Raw genomic sequence first — 23,037 nt, forward strand, 5'->3', positions numbered from 1 at the left:
AGATCCAAAGAACTGTGAAACTAGAACAAGGGAGCCCATGGGAGGAGAGCTGGACCTGTTCTTGAACATTAACAGCCCACACCCACCATGGAAATGGCTTTTGAAAGCAAGGAGAATTTCTGAAGTTTGATATGGGGTAGTGGTCAGCAGTTCACCGTCAGAAATTCCACTGAAGTAGCACAAGTTGCCTTCCTAAGCAGCTCTTTGGATCCCAGCATATATTTCTTCTGCTGTAGCAACAAGAGACACTCTCGGAGGCCTTTGCAATTTACTTGGATAAAATGAACACATGAACCCTCGCACATTTGTAGGTGGCTTTGATTTGAAAAGACAAAAAAGGAAAACCAGTCTCAAAGATGCTGAAGAGTAATACATTGATGCCTACCTTATATTGCTACAGAGAGGTCTTTCTCAGTAGCTTTTATCTTCCTTCGCAATTTCAGCAATTTCAAAAATGATGTTTTTGCATATGGAAACCCCTGAGGGAGGTCTGTTTAGGTGGAAAAAGTGATGGTCATTTGAACATTATTCTTGGGCATCTTTGAGATTCTTTCTCCTGTTTTGTCTTTTTCCTTGGATGCTTCCTGTTTCTCATTTGCGTGTGTGATTTAATTTGAGGCAATCTGCGCACCACTGTGTTGCATTTGTCCATAGAATAATCAATGTTGTAAACATATTTACACAGTTATGCAATTTCCCTCCAGATTTTGCCCTGCACAATGCAGGAATAAGTATTGCCTCTAACCAAATTACCCTTTTCTTCTATTTTTTTTTAAGTTTCCACAAGATGATTTTAGAGTGAAGGAGACAGCTGGAGCTAGACTGCAATGAAACAAATAGACTGATATTATTACAGTGTGCAGTTTTTGCAAACATTTAGAAGGTATATGGGTAAAAGCAAGTCCATGACAAAGAGATGATTGTATCCAGAACCTCACAAGCTTAAACCAGAGCCGATGATATATATTTCTGAACACAACCCTCGAGACCCAAAACGAATCTGTGGGGCATACAATATCATTATTCTTCTATTATCTCCCCCCTGCATTTGAAGTGTGGTTTTTGTTAGCGACACAAAATCTGAACCATCTGAATAGTTAAAGGTAAACTGGTCCTGGGAGAGTCTATTTGAACACATGCTTTCAATTTGCTTCCCTACCATGTTTTTAAAAGCCTAATTTTACAAACAAGCATTTTTCCTCCTCCTTGAGGGGGGGAAAAAGTCAATACAATCTTCTAGAGCTGAAAATGGCAGCTGAGAAGACAATAGGGGAATACAGTGAAAGACCAGCTGCTTTTGCTGTCTGTCTAACGGCCAAATTACACAGCCAGTTGAATAGTCAAGTGACCAAACAGCCAGTTCACCTCTATTGAGAACAACTGTGTTTATATGCTAGGGAAAAGCCCGACATATGATAGCTTATCTGCTTGACTGAGAGGGGGGAAATGAAGAAATGTGGTCTTCTGACTCAGTTCTTTTACTTGATTTACACTACCTGCCATCTCATATTGAAGAGTCAAAACTAACAGAGTTTGCTGGGGTTTTTTAATATGTTCATTTTAACGTCTGATTCAGCAAGACTCATTGTAACCATGTCCTGCGGATGTAAGTTAGAGAGAGAATCCAATATAAATGTATTATAAGGGGTCTTCGCCATAACCCACTCCTAAACCCACTCCGATCTGGTGGAACACTCTGTCACAAGAGACCAGGGCCCTGCGGGACTTGACATCCTTCCGCAGGGCCTGCAAGACAGAGCTGTTCCACCAGGCCTTTGGCCAGGGCACAGCCTGACTCCCTCCCTCGGCAATCTTCGCAGAGCTCTGGCCCAATGGTTGCTAGTGGCTTGAATTAATTAATTTTTATAATGAATGATTTTAGAATGTTGTTTATGTTGTACCTTTGTACTGTTTTATTGTTGTTAGCCGCCCTGAGCCCGGCTTCGGCTGGGGAGGGCGGGATATAAATAAAATTTATTATTATTATTATTATTATTATTAAACATTTTACTCCATTGAACACAGTGGGCCTTAGTCTAAATTAAGCATGTAGAGGTTTCATCTGTTTGATGGTTCCTTATGTAACATTTTCTTATAAAGACCCTATTTATTCTTAAATTGCATGCACCCCCCCCCTAGGGGCTTTGGGATGTTCATTCTCCTCAAAAGTCCAGTCACAAGGTGTGGCATGTTATATCATACTGCATTTCTGCTGGGAAGGGGGGTCTATTAAAAATACTGTATTTTCAGGGCCTATTATCCTTTCATCACAAATGATTTGGCTTGGCAAAATTTATGAAGAGATGTTGCAAACAAGGATCCAGTTAAAGGAGGGAAGAACACACTTTGCACAGAGTGTTAATCTGTGGCATAATCAGTTAAGTATCTGAGACTGCCCCGGAGTGGGACTTCTTCCTTTTTTCAGAGCAGGAGCAATGACGTCATCAGCCAAAGTGACAGGATAACTGATGGACTGTCCTTGCTCTGGCAAGTGAATTAATATGGTAATCAGAAGTGTGAGTTTGTTTATGACAAATCTGCAGAGATAATCAGAGACCAGATGCTTTCTTCCTTTTTTTTTGTATGTGGATGGGATTCTGATTTCCGGCTAGCAATTTAAAGGGCAACAATTCTTTGCAAGAAGCAAGCAGTTAAATTTCAGCTGCCAAATGCGCTCTACGAGATGAACCTACACAGTCGGAAGCAAGCATCACTGAGCTTGATAGAGCTGACTCTCAAGTATTTACTCGAGTATAATGCGTCATCAAATCTAATGCGCACCTTAATTTCCGCAATGCAATTTGGCCCAAAAAGTGCGCATTAGTTTTGGGTAAATAAGGTATACATAAAATTGCAGTCATACAGATGCTAATATATGGTGGTGGTGGTGGTGGGGTTGCAGTCAAGATAAGTACTACATACTTAGAATAGATCTGTGGAAATTAATAGACATAGCTTTCTTAGGGCCATTCATTTCAATGAGCCCACTGTGAGTAGAACTTAATGGAATAGAACCCTGGGTATTGTGCTATGTATTGCGCGCTCTCTCTGTGTTGAAATATATAAAAAAATTGTCCAGTAGCACCTTAGAGACCAACAAAGTTTGTTCTTGGTATAAGCTTTCCTGTGCATGCACACTTCTTCAGATACACTGAAACAGAAGTCACCAGACCCGTATACAGTGTTACCTCGGGTTGAAGTAGCTTCGGGTTGAGCATTTTCGGGTTACACACCGCGGCAACCCGGAAGTAACGGAACGCTTTACTGTCAGGTTTCGCCGCTCGCGAATGCAGTTCCCTTGCTGCGAGAAGCCAAGTTACAGGGAACCAGGCAGAGGGCCTTCTTGGTAGTGGCACCCACCCTGTGGAACGCCCTCCCACCAGAGGTCAAAGAGAAAAACATCTTTTAGACGACATCTGAAGGCAGCCCCGTTTAGGGAAGCTTTTAATGTTTAACAGACAATTGTATTTTAATATTTTGTTGTAAGTCTCCCAAAGTGGCTGGGGAAACCCAGCCAGATGGGTGGGGTATAAATAATAAATTATAATTATAATTATTCGTCTTGTGATTCCTGATGTCAAATTTATGTCCATTTATCCTTTGGCGTAGGGTTTGGCCTGTTTGTCCAATATAGAGAGCTGAAGGGCACTGCTGGCATTTGATGGCATATACAATGTTAGAAGGTGAGCAAATAAATAGGCCTGAGATGGTATGTTTGATGTTGTTGGGTCAGTGATGGTGTTGTCTGGGTGTATGTGGCAGCAAAGTTGGCATCTGGGATTATTGCAGGCTCTGGTACCAGTGTCCATGTTAAGTCTGCTTGCTGTATTATTGTGGGTGAGGGGTGTGTGTGTAATAATGGATGAACACCAGATGCCTGCATTTTTGTATTCTCTTTGGGGGGGATGGGGTTGTCATGGACTCCTGCACTTCGAAGTTTGTCACCGCACAACTAGATAGCATAGTTTAAGAAGACCTCCTACTGTGATCCTTGAGAGCTCTGCCAGGCAATGCAGAACCATGATCTTATTCTGAATAATGATCTTATTCTGCATAAGACAGCTTCATCCATAGTGGTATAGTGCCTCTGAAGCTATCATGGACATGTAAGTGGATTTTCATAAGTGTAGCTGAGGTGGAACAGGTAGGAGGAGCTATAAGTAGAAGGAGCTTGGGACTATGTGACAGAAGTGGCTTGGCTGGCTGGATAGTGCCTCCCACTTTCAGGAAACACCAGAAGTATCTGCCATTCCTCAGCAGCCAGGAAACTTTACATAGTCTGAAGATGGGACAGCAGATCATAAAGTTTTAACAGGATGGATGTTTTCTACAAGCCTCAATTGGGCTGCAGAAAAGCCCTGTGTTTACCCAGTTCTTCAACATGAGGTTAGATGAGAACTTGGCTAATCAATCTTATGTGGTGTCCAAAGCAAAAAGCCAGCAAACTCTTGAGACACAGCCAGAGAGGCCTGGGAAGAAGAAAAGAGCTCACAATTCTCAATAGCCATTTGTGTCCTACTAGAGATGTCCTCATCTGAACTATGTGGCTCATATTAGCACTGCTGCAAGAGTATACCAAACTAAGGGAAATTAACACATCGGAGAGCGGGACTTGGCTTATATTGCCCACTCCATAGAGACAGAAAAACACAGAAACATTAACTAGCTGGGACACAATCTTGTAGCAGAACACTAGGAATTATTCTGCTTGAATCCCTGCTAAAACAGGAGGAAACCCATATGAGCTGTTCAGTCATGTTTAATATATCACTGTCAGATTTGCGCAAAGGGTTTGTTTTTCAACATTCAGGTTTGTATTGACTGTAAATCACACAGTGGAAACAGTCGATAAAAAGGTATTGCCTCACAAACCTGAAACATCAGATGGGAATGCTTTCATGTTCAGATGGGTGGTATATTTCAAAGGCTTCAAAGATCAGCCCTAAAGCTGTTGTCACCAAGGTTTGAAAAACCAACATCCAACTAAAATAACAATATCTACGAGTGACATTAGTTAAAATTTCCAGCAGCAACTACAAATTACTGGTTAATTTTGCAAGTTTAGATCTGGACGCAAATTCCAAGAAGAACAAGAAGATCATGTTGACCCAGAATGGAACAACCGAAAGAAAACCTAGAACCAGAGAAAGCATTTATATTTATTGGATTTGCAGTCTGTTTTTATTTATACTTCTAGGGCAAGATTGAATGTAGCATGAGTAGGCATCTGCTCACTTCTCCTTCCTGTCCTCCACCCTGCAGTTTCCACCAGCAAGATCTGCTCTGAACTTTAGAGACACTGAGGACTGGAGGGGGGGTTGAGAAAGCCAATGTTCTATTGCACAAGCAGGCTAACATCACCGAACACTGCCTTTCGTTTTACTGATTCCCAGAAGTTCAAAGCAGGCTTAAGATAGGTAAAGTGTGAAAAATGCTATCTACCTTCCTACACACTTAAGCCAAGTCACAAAATGCCTCTTCAGACAGAAGGATCTTACAAAAGTTTCAAAGAGACACTGGGTACAAATTTAGACATGCTATGTCCTATGCGGTACAGTCCTCCCAGAGATCATTCCACTGGAAAATATTCACTAGGTTAGACTGAATGGAAGCACTACTCATCAAGATCTCCCTGCATATGGAAAGTTGATATATTTTTTATAAGAGGACTTTGAACAAGTGATTCCCATGCACATTCCAAAATGGTGGAATCCTGGGAGAAGTGAATAGGGGAAATAGAATATCAAGGGGATGATTAGCTGCTTGTGCTTAAAATAGTGCCCCTTCAGAGTTTGTGCGACCCCACAAACCTCTGTGTGTGACAGAGCTCCTCAGACATGTCTGCTCTAGTCACTTGTAGAGTCCGACAGTGGCTGTCTGCGGAAGCGCTTCCAGCAAAGAAGTTCCTTAACGGAAACGCGTCTCCTGGACTCACGACGTGACAGCTTCCGGCGAAGCATAGGTCTCCCTGCAGTTGCTTCTGACACCTCCCCGCTATTTTCGCTCGAAGTGTCTCTCACCCCTTTCTCTCCCCTTCTGCTTCCTGCCTGGGCTGCTGCATCTCTCTCAGCATTACTGAGATCCTCCTCCAGAGACCCCGCGCTCCCCCTACTGGTCCCTGCTTTAGCTGTTGACTCTCTCCCAGTCTCTGGGAGCCCTACCACTTCCCTTTCCTCCGATGTCAGTTCCCTGACATCCACCTCCCCTCCAGGGCCCCCCTCTCCCCCGCCCCTTCTCTCTCCTCTGGGCGGTGAGGAGCTGAAACCCCTAAAAGAATCCTCCTCATCTTCCGACGTCTCGAACATTTCCCTCCATCGGTCTTCGTTCCGACTCGCTGAATCCTCCTCCACCTCGGAATCAGCGAACCCCTCCAACTCTTCTTCTTCGTCGGTGGTGGCGAAGTATTCCCTCCGGAACCTCGCCACTGGCTGGGGTTTCCGAGGGAATCTCTGATGAAAAGTTTCAATCAAAACCTCGTCATCTACATCCTCTGCCCTGACCCAGGTGTTTTCCGACTCCGGCTCCCCTTCCCACATTACCAAATACTCTACTTGCTCTCCCCTCCACCTGTAATCGAGAATCTCCGCTACATGGTAGCTGTGTTCTTTTTCCTCCATAGCTGGTCCCCTATTGACCCTCCCCTCTCTGTCCCCTATATACGGTGACAGCAATGATCTGTGGAACACTGGGTGCAACTTCATGTGGTTAGGTAACCGGAGTCTGAAAGCCACTGGGTTGACCTGTTGCGTGACTTCAAATGGGCCCAGTCTTTTGGGTCTTAACTTCTTGCAACCTCCTTTAAATGGTAACCCTTGGGTGGACAACCACACCTGATCCCCCACCCTAATGCTTTCTCCTTCCCTTCTGGTTTTGTCTGCCTGCCTCTTATATTCCTCCTTCGCCCTGTTTAAATTAAGTTGGAGCTGGCGATGGATCGCTTCCATTTCTTCAACGAACTGTTCTGCGGCTGGAACGCTCCAGTTCTCCCCCTCCCCCCCTGGGAAGGCTCGGGGATGACACCCGTGATTGGCCAAAAAAGGGCTCATTCCCGTGGACACGTTCTCCGCATTGTTATAGGCAAATTCTGCCAACGCCAGCTTCTCCACCCAATCATTCTCTCTGTCATTCACATAACACCTCAAATATTGCTGGAGGACACCATTAGCTCTTTCCGCCTGCCCATTGGTTTCTGGATGACGGGCAGTTGAGAAATTCACCTCTACATGCAATAAGCTCATGAGCTTCCTCCAGAACCTGGAAGTAAATTGTTTCCCTCGGTCCGAAACCACCCTCAAGGGGGCACCATGCAATCTAAACACATTTTCCACAAACAATTTAGCGGTTTCTTCTGCTGTGACCGCATGTGAGCAGGCTATAAAGTGGGCCATCTTGGTTAACAGGTCTACCACAACCATAATGGCTGTCTTCCCTTTGGACCTGGGCAGATCAGTCATAAAATCTATTGCTACTGCCTCCCATGGTCTTTCCGGCGTGGGTAGTGGTTCTAATAAACCTGCCGGTGCCCGCCTCTCCCCCTTGGCTCGTTGACATCGGTCACACCCTCTCACATACTCCCGCACATCTTCCCTGACCTTGGGCCACCAGAATTCCCTGGTAACCAGCCACATGGTTTTGTGTTGCCCAAAATGCCCTGCTGTGGGGCTATCGTGCAGTTGCTTGAGTACCTTTTCCCTCAATTCTCCTTCAGGTACGTATAACGCTCCCTTGTAGTACAACGCCCCGTTTCTCTCCTCAAAACCCCCGGGTTTGTCTCCCTCCCTCCTGAGACCCCTGAGTTTGTCCTGGGCATATTCATCCTGCACCGTTCCCTCTATCAGTTCCCTTAGCCCCACCAGTGCCCCCCCACACACCCAGCGATCCTCGGGAATGACATGGGTCTCTTCGGGTGCACCCTCTCCCTCCAAATATTCAGGTTTGCGTGATAGAGCGTCCGCCCTAACGTTCTCCTGGCCTGGTACGTAACAAATCTCAAAGTTAAATTTGGAGAACTCCTGGGCCCATCTCAACTGCCGTTGGTTGAGCACTCGCGCAGTTCTCCAATACTCTAGATTCTTATGGTCCGTGCGTACTTGCACCTTCTGTTGTGCACCAATTAGTAGGTGCCTCCATCTCCGGAAGGCCTCATAAATCGCAAGAAGTTCCCGATCATACACCGTGTAGTTTCTCTCCGATTTGTTCAGCTTTCGCGAAAAGAAGGCACACGGTCGCCACTCGGACCCCTCCTTCCCTGGCTGCAGAAGAAGCACCGCCCCTATGGCTCTGTCAGAAGCGTCTGTTTCGACCCTCAGCTTTTTTTGTAAATCCACATGTAGAAGTTGTTCGTCAGAGGCGAAGGCCTTTTTCAGTTCCTCAAACGCTCGCTCCGCCTCCCCCGTCCAAACAAATTTCTTTTTGCTGCTGAGACAGTCCGTGATGGGCGCCGTCAGGTGAGCGAAGTTTCGGATGAACTTACGATAAAAGTTTCCAAACCCTAGGAACCTCTGCACATCCTTCTTAGTCTTGGGGGTTTTCCATTCCAGCACCGCTTGAACCTTGCCGGGGTCCATGGCCAACCCCTTGTCTGACAAGCGGTACCCCAGGAATTCCACCTCCTTGGTATGAAACTGACACTTCTCCAGTTTCACCCACAGTCTGTTGGCATGCAGCCTGCTCAACACTTCTCTGACGTCTCTCACATGTTGCTCCTCATTCTCCGAATACACCAACACGTCATCTAAGAAGGCCACGCAATTCTTGTAGAGCAAAGGCCCCAGTACATGATTCATAAAGGCTTGAAAACACGCGGAGCCTGCTTGTAATCCAAAAGGCATAACGAGATATTCAAATGCCCCCAAAGGGGTGAACATGGTGGTCTTCCATTCATCCCCTTTCCTTATACGTATCAGGTTGTACGCCCCCCTTAGGTCCAGCTTTGTAAAAATCTTTCCTTTTCGCACCCTGGTCAAAATATCATCAATCCTGGGCATAGGAAAAGCCACCGGCTCTGTCACTGCATTTAGGGCCCGAAAGTCACATACCAGTCTCGGCTTGTCCGTGTTCTTTTTATCCACAAAAAACACTGGGCTACCCCCCGCTGCCTTGGACTCTCTGATGAAGCCTCTCTTCAGGTTCTTGTCAATGAACGCTCGCAACTCCTGCATCTCCCTGTCTGACATGGCATACAACCTGCCTACAGGAAGCTGTGCTCCAGGGAGTAAATTGATCTGGCAATCAAAGGGCCTATGCGGGGGTAGTTGGTCAGCTTCCTTCTCGCTGAACACGTCGCTGAGATCAGCATACTGTGATGGCACCTTCCCCTTCTCCATCACTTCCGTCCCTGCTAGGGTGGCTTGGGCCCCTGCTGACCCCTTTTCCCCCCTGCAGTGTTCTAAGCAATGTGCGGAACCGAAGGAAACCACTCTTTGATGCCAGCCCACCAGCGGATCATGTAGGGCTAGCCAGCTCATTCCCAAAATAATGGGAGCGCCTCCCAAGGTGGCCACATTAAACGCTATCAGTTCTGTGTGCCTTGCCACCCTCATTATCATTGGGATGGTCTGCAAGCTGACGCCTCCTCCCAACAGTTCTCTGCCATCGATCGTGGTCACCTGCAGGGGGTTGCTTAAGGGGATAGTCTGTATCTGGTGTTCAGCCGCAAACTCCTTGCTCATGAAATTGCAGGAGCTGCCTGAGTCTAACAGCGCCTTTATTTTTAGGGGGTGTCCATTTTGCAACTCTAGCGACACTTCAATCACTAGAGCAGGTCGAGGAGCTTCTGGCACTGGCACTTGGGAAAGGGGCACTTTCACTGCTCTTTGGCCTGGCTGCAGTGCCCTGCTGGCAACCAGGCGTTGGCTTTTACCTGCTCCGTTTCTCCCTGCTCTTCCCCCTCAACAGTTCCCACCATCCCTTGCCATTCCTTCCTCTGGGGGCAGACTCTGGCAAAGTGGCCTGGCTGTTGGCAGAGATAGCATTTCCGGGGTCCCTTTCCCTCCTTCTTCGCCCCCTCACTGGGCTTTGAAACTGCGCGCGCGCGGGCTGTTCCGATTTCCATTGGCTCTGCCGGCGGGAAAGCTGGCTCAGGAATGTCTGGAATGCGTAACTCCTTCCAACGTTCCCCTCTCCCTTCCCGCCTCTCCAAGGCTCTTGCCTCTTGGCGCGCTCCAATGGTCAGCGCAGATTTGGTCAGCTGATCCATAGACACCGCCCTGGGGCTCCTGGCCAGCTCGTCTTTCACAGCTGAAGAAAGACCTTCTTCAAATAGCATCTGAATGGGTGCTGCCGATAAATCCCACCCCAATCTGTGAATCAGCATGGTAAATTCAGTCCAGTACTCACGGACAGATCTGCTTCCCTGCTTGCAAGCCATTAGCTGTCTGCGCACTCCCCCCTCCTCAATATCACTGGAGAACATGATATCCATTGCACGAAAGAATTTCATAGCGTCCTTCAGGATATCGTTGTGCGTTGCCATCAGGGGTCGAACCCAGTCCCGCGCCCCCTTCTCAAGATGCCCAATTACGAAAGCAACTCGGGATTCCTCATCAGGGAACTCATCAAACTGCACATTCAGGGCATATTGCATTTCAGTCCTAAAGGCATGGTAATCCTTGGGGTCCCCCCCAAACTTCTGCACTAATCCTGGTACCTTTCTGGGGAACTGAGTGGTTCTCCCCTTCTTGTCTGCATCTTGAGCCCTCCTCTCCTCGAGCCTCGCCGTCTGCAGCGCAAGTTGGACTTCCAATGCTCGGTATCTGTCTTCCAAGCTTGGACCAGCTCCACCCCCTGCGGCTCCGGCTCCTGCTGGGTCGCTCATGATGCCTTCTCCTGCACAGGCAGCGTACAGAGACTGTCGGACTGCTATCAAGGGGATGATTAGCTGCTTGTGCTTAAAATAGTGCCCCTTCAGAGTTTGTGCGACCCCACAAACCTCTGTGTGTGACAGAGCTCCTCAGACATGTCTGCTCTAGTCACTTGTAGAGTCCGACAGTGGCTGTCTGCGGAAGCGCTTCCAGCAAAGAAGTTCCTTAACGGAAACGCGTCTCCTGGACTCACGACGTGACAGCTTCCGGCGAAGCATAGGTCTCCCTGCAGTTGCTTCTGACACCTCCCCGCTATTTTCGCTCGAAGTGTCTCTCACCCCTTTCTCTCCCCTTCTGCTTCCTGCCTGGGCTGCTGCATCTCTCTCAGCATTACTGAGATCCTCCTCCAGAGACCCCGCGCTCCCCCTACTGGTCCCTGCTTTAGCTGTTGACTCTCTCCCAGTCTCTGGGAGCCCTACCACTTCCCTTTCCTCCGATGTCAGTTCCCTGACATAGAACAAACACCCAAATATGTAACTATGTTTTTACTAAAAATTGTACACTGCTTGAGGAACTTCAGTTGAAGTTAAAAAACTAAATATTTGATGAAATCGCAAACTTAAGTTTTACTTAGTCCCCAGAAGAATAGCAACATGAATGCTCATTTGTTTTCTGATCTTGTAACACAGACAAACTAAGAAGAGTGGGCTTGTTTTGCTCTCAAAATCAAAGGCAAGAAAAAGTATCTTCCATGAATTTTACTGGAAAGGACCAATGAATAATTTCCACCAACTCCCACTAATGATTTCGTATGTTGTAGCAGAAGAATATTAAATATATATTAAAAACATTAAAATACAAAAAGAAGTCAGCTGGGAATTTGTAGGCAACTAAAAAGTATCACTTAAGACTATACCCAAAGCAGATTCACAACCCCATCCGCCCACCCCTTTCTGTCATCAGAATTCCAAGTTGAATTTAGAGTCTCTCTCTCCTTTTGACTTAACTCTGCTTCCATCTAGTGGTCAATTGGAACACTTGATATGAACTTCGTGTAGTTGTCACTGACATTTCACCAGGCACTTTTAAAGCTCAGTACTCTTTATCCTATGGGACGTGGGTGGTGCTGTGGCCTAAACCACAGAGCCTAGGGCTTGCCGATCGGAAGGTTGGTGGTTCAAATCTAGCAGTTCGAAAGCACTTCAAAGTGCAAGTAGATAAATAGGTACAGCTCCGGCAGGAAGGTAAACGACGTTTCCGTGTGCTGCTCTGGTTCGCCAGAAGTGGCTTAGTCGTGCTGGCCACATGACCTGGAAGCTGTCTGCGGACAAACACCAGCTCCCTCGGCCTATAGAGCGAGATGAGCACGCAATCCTAGTGTCGTCTGCAACTGGAATTAACAGTCGGGGGTCCCTTTACCTTTACTCTTTATCATGAAAGCACCAGATTCGGAGTATGGGAGTGTGGTACTGTATATATTGTTGCAGTTGAGCTCTAATCAGCCCCAGCCAGCATGGTCAGAGGTAGGATTGGAGTCCAACAACATCTAGAGAGCCACAAGTACCCACCTGTGACTTAAAGACACCGATAAACTGGTGTGACCAACTGTTAAGAAGAAATGGGTTAAGATCTTCCATCAGATATGAAATTCACACAATACTTTTGGGAAATTATTATCTTTCAGCTTAACTCTGCCTCCACTACCCTGAACTCCTGGCAGCATACAAACATGATCAATAATATGTTTAAATATAGACCGGGCATTTCCAAATTCTTTCCCAAGAGTGCAAAAAGGTCACAGGAAGAGATGTGGGAATGGAGGAACTGAGAGCCAAGTGATAGCGGCACTCCCGTTGGATACCAGTGTACCTGTTGCAGGGTAACTCGCATGTGCTTCCAATGGCTTGGCAAAGGACAGTACAATCTGGTTCCAAAACTCTGAAGTTACTTGTCAAACATACATTAGTTCCACACACACATATTAAACCATAATTCAAATCAACCTATGGTTTGATACAAATAAACAGTGTGGTGGCGCATGCAGCTCAAGTGTTCCCAAGGCACTTCTCTTCCACTGCTACTACACCACAGATCCAACAAGCCAAAGTCCAGCTTGCTGTGCTATCCAAACCCAAGTTTACGGTGCGCTTCCTCCCAAGGCTTGCTCTTGCCTGTCACTCACGGTGGCAGACTCAGTTGCACACCAAGAGGAGAGCCATGGGAACTTTTGACCAGCAGTCACCACCGCACTGCTCATTCACATCGGACTATGGTTTAATGCTACATTCAAACCAGGACACTACATGATGCATGGTTTTGTTTTTAAAAGGTATAATTCATTAAAAGGTAAAGGTAAAGGACCCCTGACAGTTAAGTCCAGTCGCAGACGACTCTGGGGTTGCGGAGCTCATCTTGCTTTACAGGCCAAGGGAGCCGGCGTTTGTCCACAGACAGTTTTTCTGGGTCATGTGGCCAGCATGACTGAGCCACTTCTGGCGAAACCAGAGAAGCACATGGAAACGCCATTTACCTTCCCGCTGGAGCAGTACCTATTTATCTACTTGCATTTTTGGTGTGCTAGGCTGGCAGGAACTGGGACCAAGCAACGGGAGCTCACCCCGTCACGGGGATTCGAACTACCAACCTTCTGATCGGCAAGTCTAAGAGGCTCAGTGGTTTAGACTCTTATTTTAAAGAAAAAGTAGCGGTGAGCTCCCCGATTAGGAATGTGTTCCTGTGTTGGCCCCTGTGGTAGCTCCCTGCTGAAAATTCACCTACCCAGCACTGCTATTTGCCTTCAAATGTGCTGTTCACTGAAATTAAACAGCACCTTGAGCAAACTGCCACATAGAGGTAGGAATTTGTGGAGGACCAATTCAGACTGTAGTCCCACAGCTGCTTTTTCTCCAAAACAGAAGTGGCCATTTGAACACTAACATGAACAATGTAACATGTAGTTCAACCCTCAGATAGAACACAATAACAACTTTATCAACATTTCATTTTACTTATGCCACAAATTTACATTCCAAACACCACAGTAAGAGTACAGCCTATGGCCACTTATCCCTCCACCATGTTTTTGAAATAGTTTTCCTGTGGTTATGGTTTATGGTAATTTTAAATGAGAAAACGAGTCTTAGCAGTACCGGCTTTTGCAGTCGTCCAGCTACATAGAGTGTCTTCCAGCGAAGCAAATCTTCAATCAGAACATCAGTACTAATAACACCATATTTTATAACCTGGAACATGCAAAAATGAGAGCTGGATCACATTAAGTGTAAATAAAAGACAAATATACATCTGCCAAAAGCAAAATAGGTTTGCACAAAGGCGGAATCTTTTGAAAATTCTTTTGGGGAAATTATTCTCAACGCACGAGAGAGGTAGTGTTTTTTTTTCTCTCTTTTGCTAAGAACCATCCTAAGAAGCATCAGAGGGGCACACACTGTGAAGTCTTTTTCATCAGAAACTTTCCATGGGAAAATCACTTATCTCCCCTGTTCTCCCCATAAGCCTTTCTGCAGAGTCTCTTATCTAATCTTCAAGGCGCCTCTTGATATTTAAACAGTTACCTCACTTGGAGTCCCAAAACTAACCTAGTTTTGAACCTATCTTTCATGATGGAGAGTCATAAAAGCTGTTTTATTTTAACAAAATCTAAAACAAAGATTAAAATAACCACAATTTAAATCAATTAATCCCGTTTTCATGGAACATATTGCCTTTCAAAAGAATTTTCGTCTCAGTAATAAAGCTCTCACAGAGCAAAAGCCTGAATGAGTCAATAACTAAACTTGTACACTGGGGACAAACCCAGATAACAGCAAAGATGCCACCTATATTACTTACCCTGCCATTACAAGGCACTAGTGTATTGTAGTAAATCCCTGCTCCATAGTTCTGGACGTTACTGATTGGCTTGGGCCCAAAATATTTTAGAAAGGAATAATGATTACGATTCTTTAACAGGTTCATCATATGCCATGTCACAGAATCATCAACAGCAAACACAAAGTCCAGCATATTGTTCTGTAAAATAAAAAAGACAACAGAATGCATAGGTTTTTTTGCTTACAATCACAAGACACTCCTGAACCATGTTAAACACCAGAAGGCAACATAAAGATCTGAAACAAAACAACAACAACGAAGAAACACATAACACACACACACACCTGCAAGCAAAAGCTCACAAAGCATGTTTGTCCATTCCATATTGCATCCAGATTAAATTAGGTCCCATTCAAATCCAGACTAAGGTTTCCATTAAAATCAGTGCGAAGAGTTAGTCATTAATTTAGTCCCCACTTTAATTCAATGGGATTTAAGTGCAGGCTTTGGATTGGACACAGGCTAACTATAGAGTACAGTGGTACCTCGGGTTAAGAACTTAATTCGTTCAGGAGGTCTGTTCTTAACCTGAAACTGTTCTTAACTTGAGGTACTACTTTAGCTAATTGGGCCTCCCGCTGCCACTGTGCTGCCGTTGCACAATTTCTGTTCTCAACCTGAAGCAAAGTTCTTAACCCGAGGTACTATTTCTGGGTTAGCAGAGTCTGTAACCTGAAGCGTCTGTAACCCGAGGTACCACTGTACATGATGCATCAGCATCTGATGGCACTTAATAAAATTCAAGCCTCAGTAGTGTTTTGATACTTAAAGGAAAAATTGAATCTGATACTATGCCCAAGATGTTCACTTACAACCGTGATTTTCAACCAGTGTGGCGTGGCACCCTGGGGTGCCTTGAATGATGGTCAGGGGTGCCACGGGCCCCTGCCCCTCTCTCTTTCTCTCCCTCCTCTGATGCCCTCTTGCATCCTCTCCCACAAGGGGAGGATTCCCAAGGAGAGGAGAGGAGGCTGAAACTCCACAAGGGAGGGTGTTCAAAAAAGGGTGAGAGGCTGCCAGCTCTGCAGGGAAGGGGTGACCTAACTGGGCTCCTGAGCCCCACAGGGGTGCTGCAGAAAGAATGCAGTTGGTCAAGGGAGCCGTGGACCCAAAAAGGTTGAAAAACCCAATCAATACAACACCACAGGCCATAACTCATTATTCACTATGGCTGTATTAGGAACCATCTAAGAAACAAATGGTTAAAAACAGCTGAAGCTAAGAGGGATAGGATTGCAACCTTAGAATGAGCCTTAAACTTAAAGACTGCCAGACTCTAACCTCAATTAAGAGACTGTGGCTGCACAGTTTATTGGAAGCAAATCCCGTTATAGACAGCGACAGCTATTTTCAAATAAACATGCATTGATAGAAGCTGCTAGGTGCTGGTTTTACCTGCAATTAAAGATTGTGTTGCATGGATGGTGCTATGAAGCATATGGTGAAAAAACGAGGGGAACTCTTATTCTGTTTTCCTGGGCTCATGAGGGTAGAATCGGGGAAGGGTGGGTAATTCTTAAAACACACACACATCCCAGCTCCTTGCTCAGGAAGGCTGCAGAAAGAAGAACTTCAAAAACGGCCGCCGCCGCTTGATCGCTCGCAGTTTTTACAGCTAAATAATAGGCATAGGACTCGCCCCTTCCCGTCCTAGGAGTCTATTCCAGCCCCACTTACCCCCGTTTCCGCGGCAGAGGCCCCCGCTTGCTGAAAGACCCCGGACCCATAAGCAAAAGCTAGGCTGAGCTCTTGAGGGAAATGAGCCAGGATCCTGCGGAATTTCACCGCCGAGCTCTGCAAAGCCATGCGGCCAAAGTAAACAACGTGCGCCTTAAGCGCGCGCGGAGTCTTCGCAGGGCGGACTCAGCAGCTGAGGGCGCCGGGCGGAAGCATCACGTCGCCTAACGTCCACGCCAGTAGCTGAGGAAATAGAGGGTTTGAACCAAGAGGAAACCAAGTAGGCGTTCTGAAACCACAGCGCCCTCTCTGGTAGAGAGCTGCCTCGGGAGGCACTGCTTTCTGGCGCGCAATCCAGTTTACGCAGAAAATACCCTGGGGCCTGAGACCAGATAAACAGGGATAGGAGTGCAGCCTGGCAGCAACAAAATTATATACCGGTAGGCAGGCAGCAGTGCGAGCAGAACTTTTCTCAAGGTTCTTTCTGGAGCAGAGTTACTGTTTTGGGGACTAAAGAAACCTGATCAAATTTTTTATCTGTTTTTTTATTCCCCCCCCCCCTCACAGATTCAGAAGATGGGGAAAGGCTTGATCCCCTGGTTCACTTCACGCTGCCAACGCAATTGTTTAAAAAATGTGTGTGTAACCGTGCTAGGATTGCATATCCCATAAGGCAGATCCGCTAGCACAAGGACTTTCTATTGCACAAGGAATATTGCTCTCCTTTCCCCACATACGCACCAAATCTGTTCCCGGGTTCTCAACCCTCTGGAGGAGACTTGGAGGGCGCAGCGGGGAGAGGTTCCATTGCATAAGTGGAAATCCTGCAGTACTATTTCATTGCATAATATTGTATAGGTAAGCAAATGTTCCCTAACTGTAATTATTGCCTATGTACCTCCTTACTGAACAAAGCAAATTTGACTGAATTGCCCAAATTACTCCTGTACCACCGTTTGATCTAGAGGGATTCTAACGACAGTTTACATAACATACTGCCGAAGCATGCATACTAGATATATTGAAATTTTTAAAAGAATACACACATCATTTGAGGGTGTGTGTTTGGATTTCATGCAGCCTGATCCTGTTGCTGCAGTCCCAGGCATCTAGGAGCAAATGCCACTGAACATTTCTGCTTAACTTAATTGTGGTTCAAGCTGTCAGAAATCTTCTATGACCTGCCAAGCAGTAATAATATATGTAGATACAGATGGTCCTACTTGCTCTGAACTACCAAGCAATCTCATCTGATTATTCTGAATGTCAGATTGGCTATGAACCTCGGGGAACGCAGGGAGCTGATAATTACTCAACCAGCTACTGTATGCTGCTGTTGGCAAAGTGTGATACGAAAGTTATTAAAAGCGTACAGCGAAGCTTAAAGGGGTGGCTGCTCTTTTGCATACATTTTCATCTAGAGAGCCAAAGGACCTGCAGTACCTTCTGAGGAAATTTAGTCAAATTCTTTGAGAAAGGATCCAGCAATGGCTGTCATTACGGCTGGATCAGAGGCATTAGGACACTGATTACTAGCTGCCAGCATGCAGAAGCTGGTGGGCTTCCCAGAGGTGTCTGCCTGGCACTGTAGGCTAGAGGCAGAATCCTGAAAGAAACTACAGCTGGAACACCATTATTTTTAATGCTTCCCTTGTGCATGTTTTTTTTTTTAAATTAAAAACAACAACTTCATCAGAGTAGCAAACTAGCACCATGTGGAACAGATTAAGCTATAAGCTTTCTCCCCAATGCACTGGTTTTCATTTACATGTATGTACAGGTATTTCTTCTATGCCCAAGAGTGATGGGAGTGCCTATGATTCTACAGAAACATGCGCCAAAGAGTCCAGACACGACAGCTTAGAGAAGATGCTCTCTCAGTAGATGCCATTCAAAACTGTAAGAGACCGTCTGATTATTATATCTTTGAACAGGCAGAATGGTATGGTTGGCGGTGCTCTAGCATAGGGGTAAGCGAATGGTGTGCCCTCCAACTCCAAGCAGCATTTAGCATGGCCAATGGTCAGGGTTGATGAGAACTGTAGTCCAGCAACATCTGAAGGGTGCCATGTTGGCAACCCTTGGTCTAATGCAGCCTTTCTCAACCTGTGGGTCCCCAAATGTTGTCGAACTACAACTCCCATCACCCCTAGCTAGCAAGGCCAGAGCTCAGGGATGATGAGAGTTGTAGCCCAACAACATCTGGGGACCCACAGGTTGAGAACTGCTGGAGGACTCTAATGGATACCTGGGTCCTGAGCCTTTTGGGGTTTTAGAGATAAGCATCACGTTCCTTCATCCAAGCTGCTGCTGACAACAGCAGTGCTTTGAAGGAAAGGGTGAAGCCGTCCCTGTTGGCCCTCTTTGTTCAGATGGAGGGACAAGTGCAAACAGCTCAGAGTTTTATACATCTCTAGGTCAGTGTTTCCCAACCGGTGTTCCGCGGCACACTAGTGTGCCGTGAGACACCGGCTGGTGTGCCGTGGGAGGGAGGCGGGCGAGTCGGGCGGCGAGAGGCGGCGGCGAGGATCCGCGTCGAGCCGGGGGCGGCTCCGCGGTGGTGGTGCCGAGCGGCGGGGCAGCGCGCGCAAAAGGGAGGAGCGCGAGACAGCGGAGGAGGAGGAGGCCGGCATGTCCGGGCAGCAGCAGCAACAGCAGCAGCAGCAACTCCCGGCGACGGCTCCTCCTCCGCCCGCTATCGCCGCCACCACCACAACAGCCGCCGCCGCCTCAGCTGCCGCCGTCCCTCAGTCCCTCGCTCTGCTGCCTCCTCCCACCCCGGCAAGGGGAAGGGAAAAAACGTTCACTTTTGTGTGTCCCTCCCGGCGTGACGCTGCGCGCTGACGTCACGGGGCGGGGCTTTAATGGTGGTGTGCCGCGAGATTTTTTTCCGGTAAACAGGTGTGCCGTTGCCCAAAAACGTTTGGGAAACACTGCTCTAGGTGAGGTTTAGACAGCCCCACATAAACCAATAATGTGTCTGGAACTCCATGATGTTGCAGAGGATTCTGGGATATATTGTTGTTTTCATTCAGTCAGTAATTTCTGGGGAAAAATATGGCCTTTCAATTTTTGGTCCATCTGGGTGAATATGAATGAGAGTTTCCAGCAAACTAGCAATGTTACTTTAGCTGCTGGACCACCTTCCTCTTTATTCAATCAGCAGTTAACACCACTGGGCTGAATCCTTTGTGCTTTCTGTGTCTATAGCAACACATTAATTCTTTTCTTCACGACCATCTTGTTTGCTTTCAACACCCTGTAATTGTCATTATCTGCTGTTTTCATAGTTGTTACATCACACCGGCTCTTGTAATTATGTAACAGTAGGCCAAAGCCCCCACATGAGGGCTTTGCAATTATGAATATATAATTTCTGTTTTCATCTCAGATTTTTGAAACATTTAAATGAGCAGACCCAGAGTATTCAGTAGCTGTTTCAGGCAGATATTTAATTCCCCAGCATATCAACTCAGACTGGTAATTCATGGCCCATAATCAGGTTGGTCAAGTTTATATTAAGAAATGAGTTTGTAGCTTTTCTACCTTTGTGTCCTGTGTTTTCATTCTGTTATTAAGGCACAGTGTGATACTAATTAATCATAAATTTAGTTGATTAAAAAAAACTTCAGGGCAGCACCATGGGAATAGCCAGGATTTTTGTTGGGGGGGGGGACAGGACTTGGCTGAGGGGCAGGACTTTTGTTAGAGGGAGCAGAACCAATGTGATTGGTCAGTTAAGTATCTGTTCTTTTACTTGATTGGGGGGGTGGCAGCTGCCCCCCTTTGGCTATGCCCATGGGCAGTACCCAGGTTCTACTTTGAAATCTGAAGAAAGGGTATTAGGCAAAACATAACACAGGATGCAACAGGAGGGTTGGAGACTTCGTGGGCATAAGAGGAAGTTCTCAAGAGTGTCATTGAACCCACAGGTATCACTCTGGAGACCATAGGTTTCATTAGTTCCTGGATCCCAAGCTGTGCGGGGCCTTAAAGATAAGCAGCAGCACTTGTAAATGGTGTGTGCTGAAGTTGAAAATGCACCATGGACATTATTTAGCTGAACAGCATATAGAATGCAGGCTTGTGTGAATCAAGATTCAAGTATTATGACCAGCACATAAAATCCAAACCTATGTGGATCAAGTCTGTAGTTTCTGAAATCAGAGGCTTTCCAATAGCACATTCCATAATATGATTTCCATTCACTCATATGCAGACTGTGATGGTGAATTGCTCTGAGGGTTGCATAGCATGTAGTTTAAACAATGTAATGCAGTATTAATCTCTTACACTTCTACCTCAATATAAAGCATATGTGACTAAATGTGAATCTCAAAACTGGCAAGAATACTTTCCCAAGAATATAATACCCATTTCCCACTCCTTAGCATAGAGAACAAAAATGGTGTGTGTGTGTGTGTGTGTGTGTGTGTGTGTAATAACAACAGAGTTTTATCCTTGGGCTAAATTCACAGAGGTAGGGAACTATTCCAATAATAAGTACTGTATGCTATATGCATCCAGCTGCAATTGCAAACAACTACCACTTGATGTCCTCTTTTCTCAAAACTATCATAAATTTTTCAAAACCCTACTGTTGCTTTTAAGGTTATTTGTGATTCCATTGAAAACACCCTTTTTGTGCTGGATTGGTGTTGCTAGTTTTTGTTGTCATGATAACATATATGCACTGTATTGTATATACACCATTTAGACTACATTAGTCCCACTTTACAGCCAATGAATACTGAGGCTAGAAATACATGGCCAGCCCAAGATCAGTCAGTAAATCTACGGCACTAGAATAACAGCTGAGTAATAAAATAATTTCTCAGAGTACAGCTAGCCTGCAACTTACACACAATTGACTCATGCTCATTCAGCTTTGAGCGCTTGGCAAAAGTATATACATAAATATATAAAGGGGGCAGAAAATAAGCAGGCAACCAGGCAAAAAAGACTTTGGTAATCCTACCCACCACTGCACCCAATGGGTTCTGACTATATGCGATTTTGGCTTTAGGCATGAACCCTGAAATATTACCCCTATGTAATTTGAGGGCTTACTGTATATGCTTTCCTCTCACCACTGAACAAGTGATATTTCCATAGCTGTCAGCTTACAGATTTGAAAATAAGGGTCCTGCAGCCTTGAAAATAAGGGACCAGCAGCCTTGAAAATAAGGGACCTGCATACCCACTCTGGAAGAATGGCAGATGAAGGTGATAGACTACATGGGACTGGCTGAAATGACTGGCAGAATCCGAGACCAGGGGAAGGAGACGGCGGAAGAAGATTGGAAGAAATTTAAAATTTATCTTAAGAAATATTGCAAAATTAATGAGTGTTAAAATGTTGTGGTTATAGAAAGTATGGGATTATAGCTGTAAAAGTTTAAGTAAAAGTAAAGGAAAGGAAAAAATTAGATAAAATTAAGGGGGAGGATTTGCTGAAATAAATTTGGGAATTGGAATGCAGAAAGGGGAGGTATGGGGAAGTCGGTGAAGTAAGTTTCAAGAAAAAAAGGATTTGAAATTATACATGTTTGTTTTTGTGTGTGTATGTTTGTATTGTGTATTGTGTGTGTTTTTATAATTTGTGAAAATTCAATAAATATTAAAAAAACAAAAACAAAATAAGGGACCTGCAGCCTCACCTGTTCCAGGCACTCCAGTCTTCCTGTCCTGCAGTCTGGTCAAACTCATGCTGGTAGCTTCGAGAACACTGTCCAACCAACTTTGTAACCAGAGGTTCAACTGAATAGAATCTGAATCACATGCACCACAAGGCCTATGCAGCCTCAACTTAAGATGGCTCCCCAGCCTGGCTTTGCACTGCAAAGTTTGCAGCAGCACGTGCAACAAAATGCCGTCCAGCATTCAAAAACACCCTCAGCTTGCATTAACTAACCACACACAAGGCATGCAAGCTGCACCCCCAGTCATTCTTAGACTTCTTATTGGGTGAGCAACGCAGCCAAGCAACACAGTTGGAGCCTCCCTCCTCCCTGGCCAGCAGGGAGGGAGGGAGAGGAGCTGCTTCCTTTGAAATTTAAGGGACATCATTTAAGGGACATTTAAGGGACATCCATCAATAAGGGACAGCAGCGGGACATGGCGCTGGAATAAGGAACTGTCCCTTCAAATAAGGGACACTTGACAGCTATGTATTTCCTTTCTTTTCCGTCTCCTGCTTCCCCAGACACATTGGTTTCAGTAGCAGTTTGACTATGAACAGCTTCTCCTTCTCCCTCCCCATATTTTAATGGCATAGTAAGGCCATTCATAGGAGAGGCTCTGTTACAAAAGACACATTTTCATAATCACAGGTGGGCTCACAATCCTTCTCCACCAAAGAAACCCCCCATTCCTAGTCTTGTTCTACTTCCAGCACCCCAATGCATGATCTATTCATATTTAAGGCTCCAGCACAGTGGAAGAAAGCACTTTTCATTTTGTAGCCTTCATGCTAATGCTTTCTCAATAAATTGCTGTGGTGGGAAAAGCTGGGGGAGGAAGCAATTATCTTGCCCAAATTCCTCCTACCCTCCAGGGGGCTGTGAAAAACAGAGAGATAGTTGTACAAAAAGCATCTAACAGCACAAACTTTTACACATCTACTTAGAAGTAAATAAACGAGGCCAGATGGCACCATCTGCTT

The 23,037-nt window shown here is 45.8% G+C and overlaps 1 protein-coding gene across 2 annotated transcripts in view; it reads right to left on the reverse strand.

Annotated features, from left to right (window-relative positions):
* Window positions 1-16,592, reverse strand: part of TAMM41 (TAM41 mitochondrial translocator assembly and maintenance homolog) — a 44,463-nt gene extending 27,871 nt beyond the window's left edge. The window contains exons 1-3 of one of the 2 annotated variants that reach the window (XM_082211986.1): window positions 16,374-16,592; window positions 14,655-14,834; window positions 13,952-14,044 (exon numbers count right to left, since the gene is read on the reverse strand). In XM_082211986.1, the coding sequence (XP_082068112.1) occupies window positions 13,952-14,044; window positions 14,655-14,834; window positions 16,374-16,502 (402 nt within the window). In that variant the 5' untranslated portion in view covers window positions 16,503-16,592. Of the gene's footprint in view, window positions 1-385; window positions 722-13,951; window positions 14,045-14,654; window positions 14,835-16,373 lie in introns of those variants that run through there. The other variant, XM_082211987.1, reaches the window with a different exon arrangement.
* Between the last annotated feature and the right edge of the window lie 6,445 nt (window positions 16,593-23,037).

This window comes from Podarcis vaucheri (assembly GCF_965113315.1).
Source record: "Podarcis vaucheri genome assembly, chromosome: 2".
NCBI lineage: Eukaryota > Metazoa > Chordata > Lepidosauria > Squamata > Lacertidae > Podarcis > Podarcis vaucheri.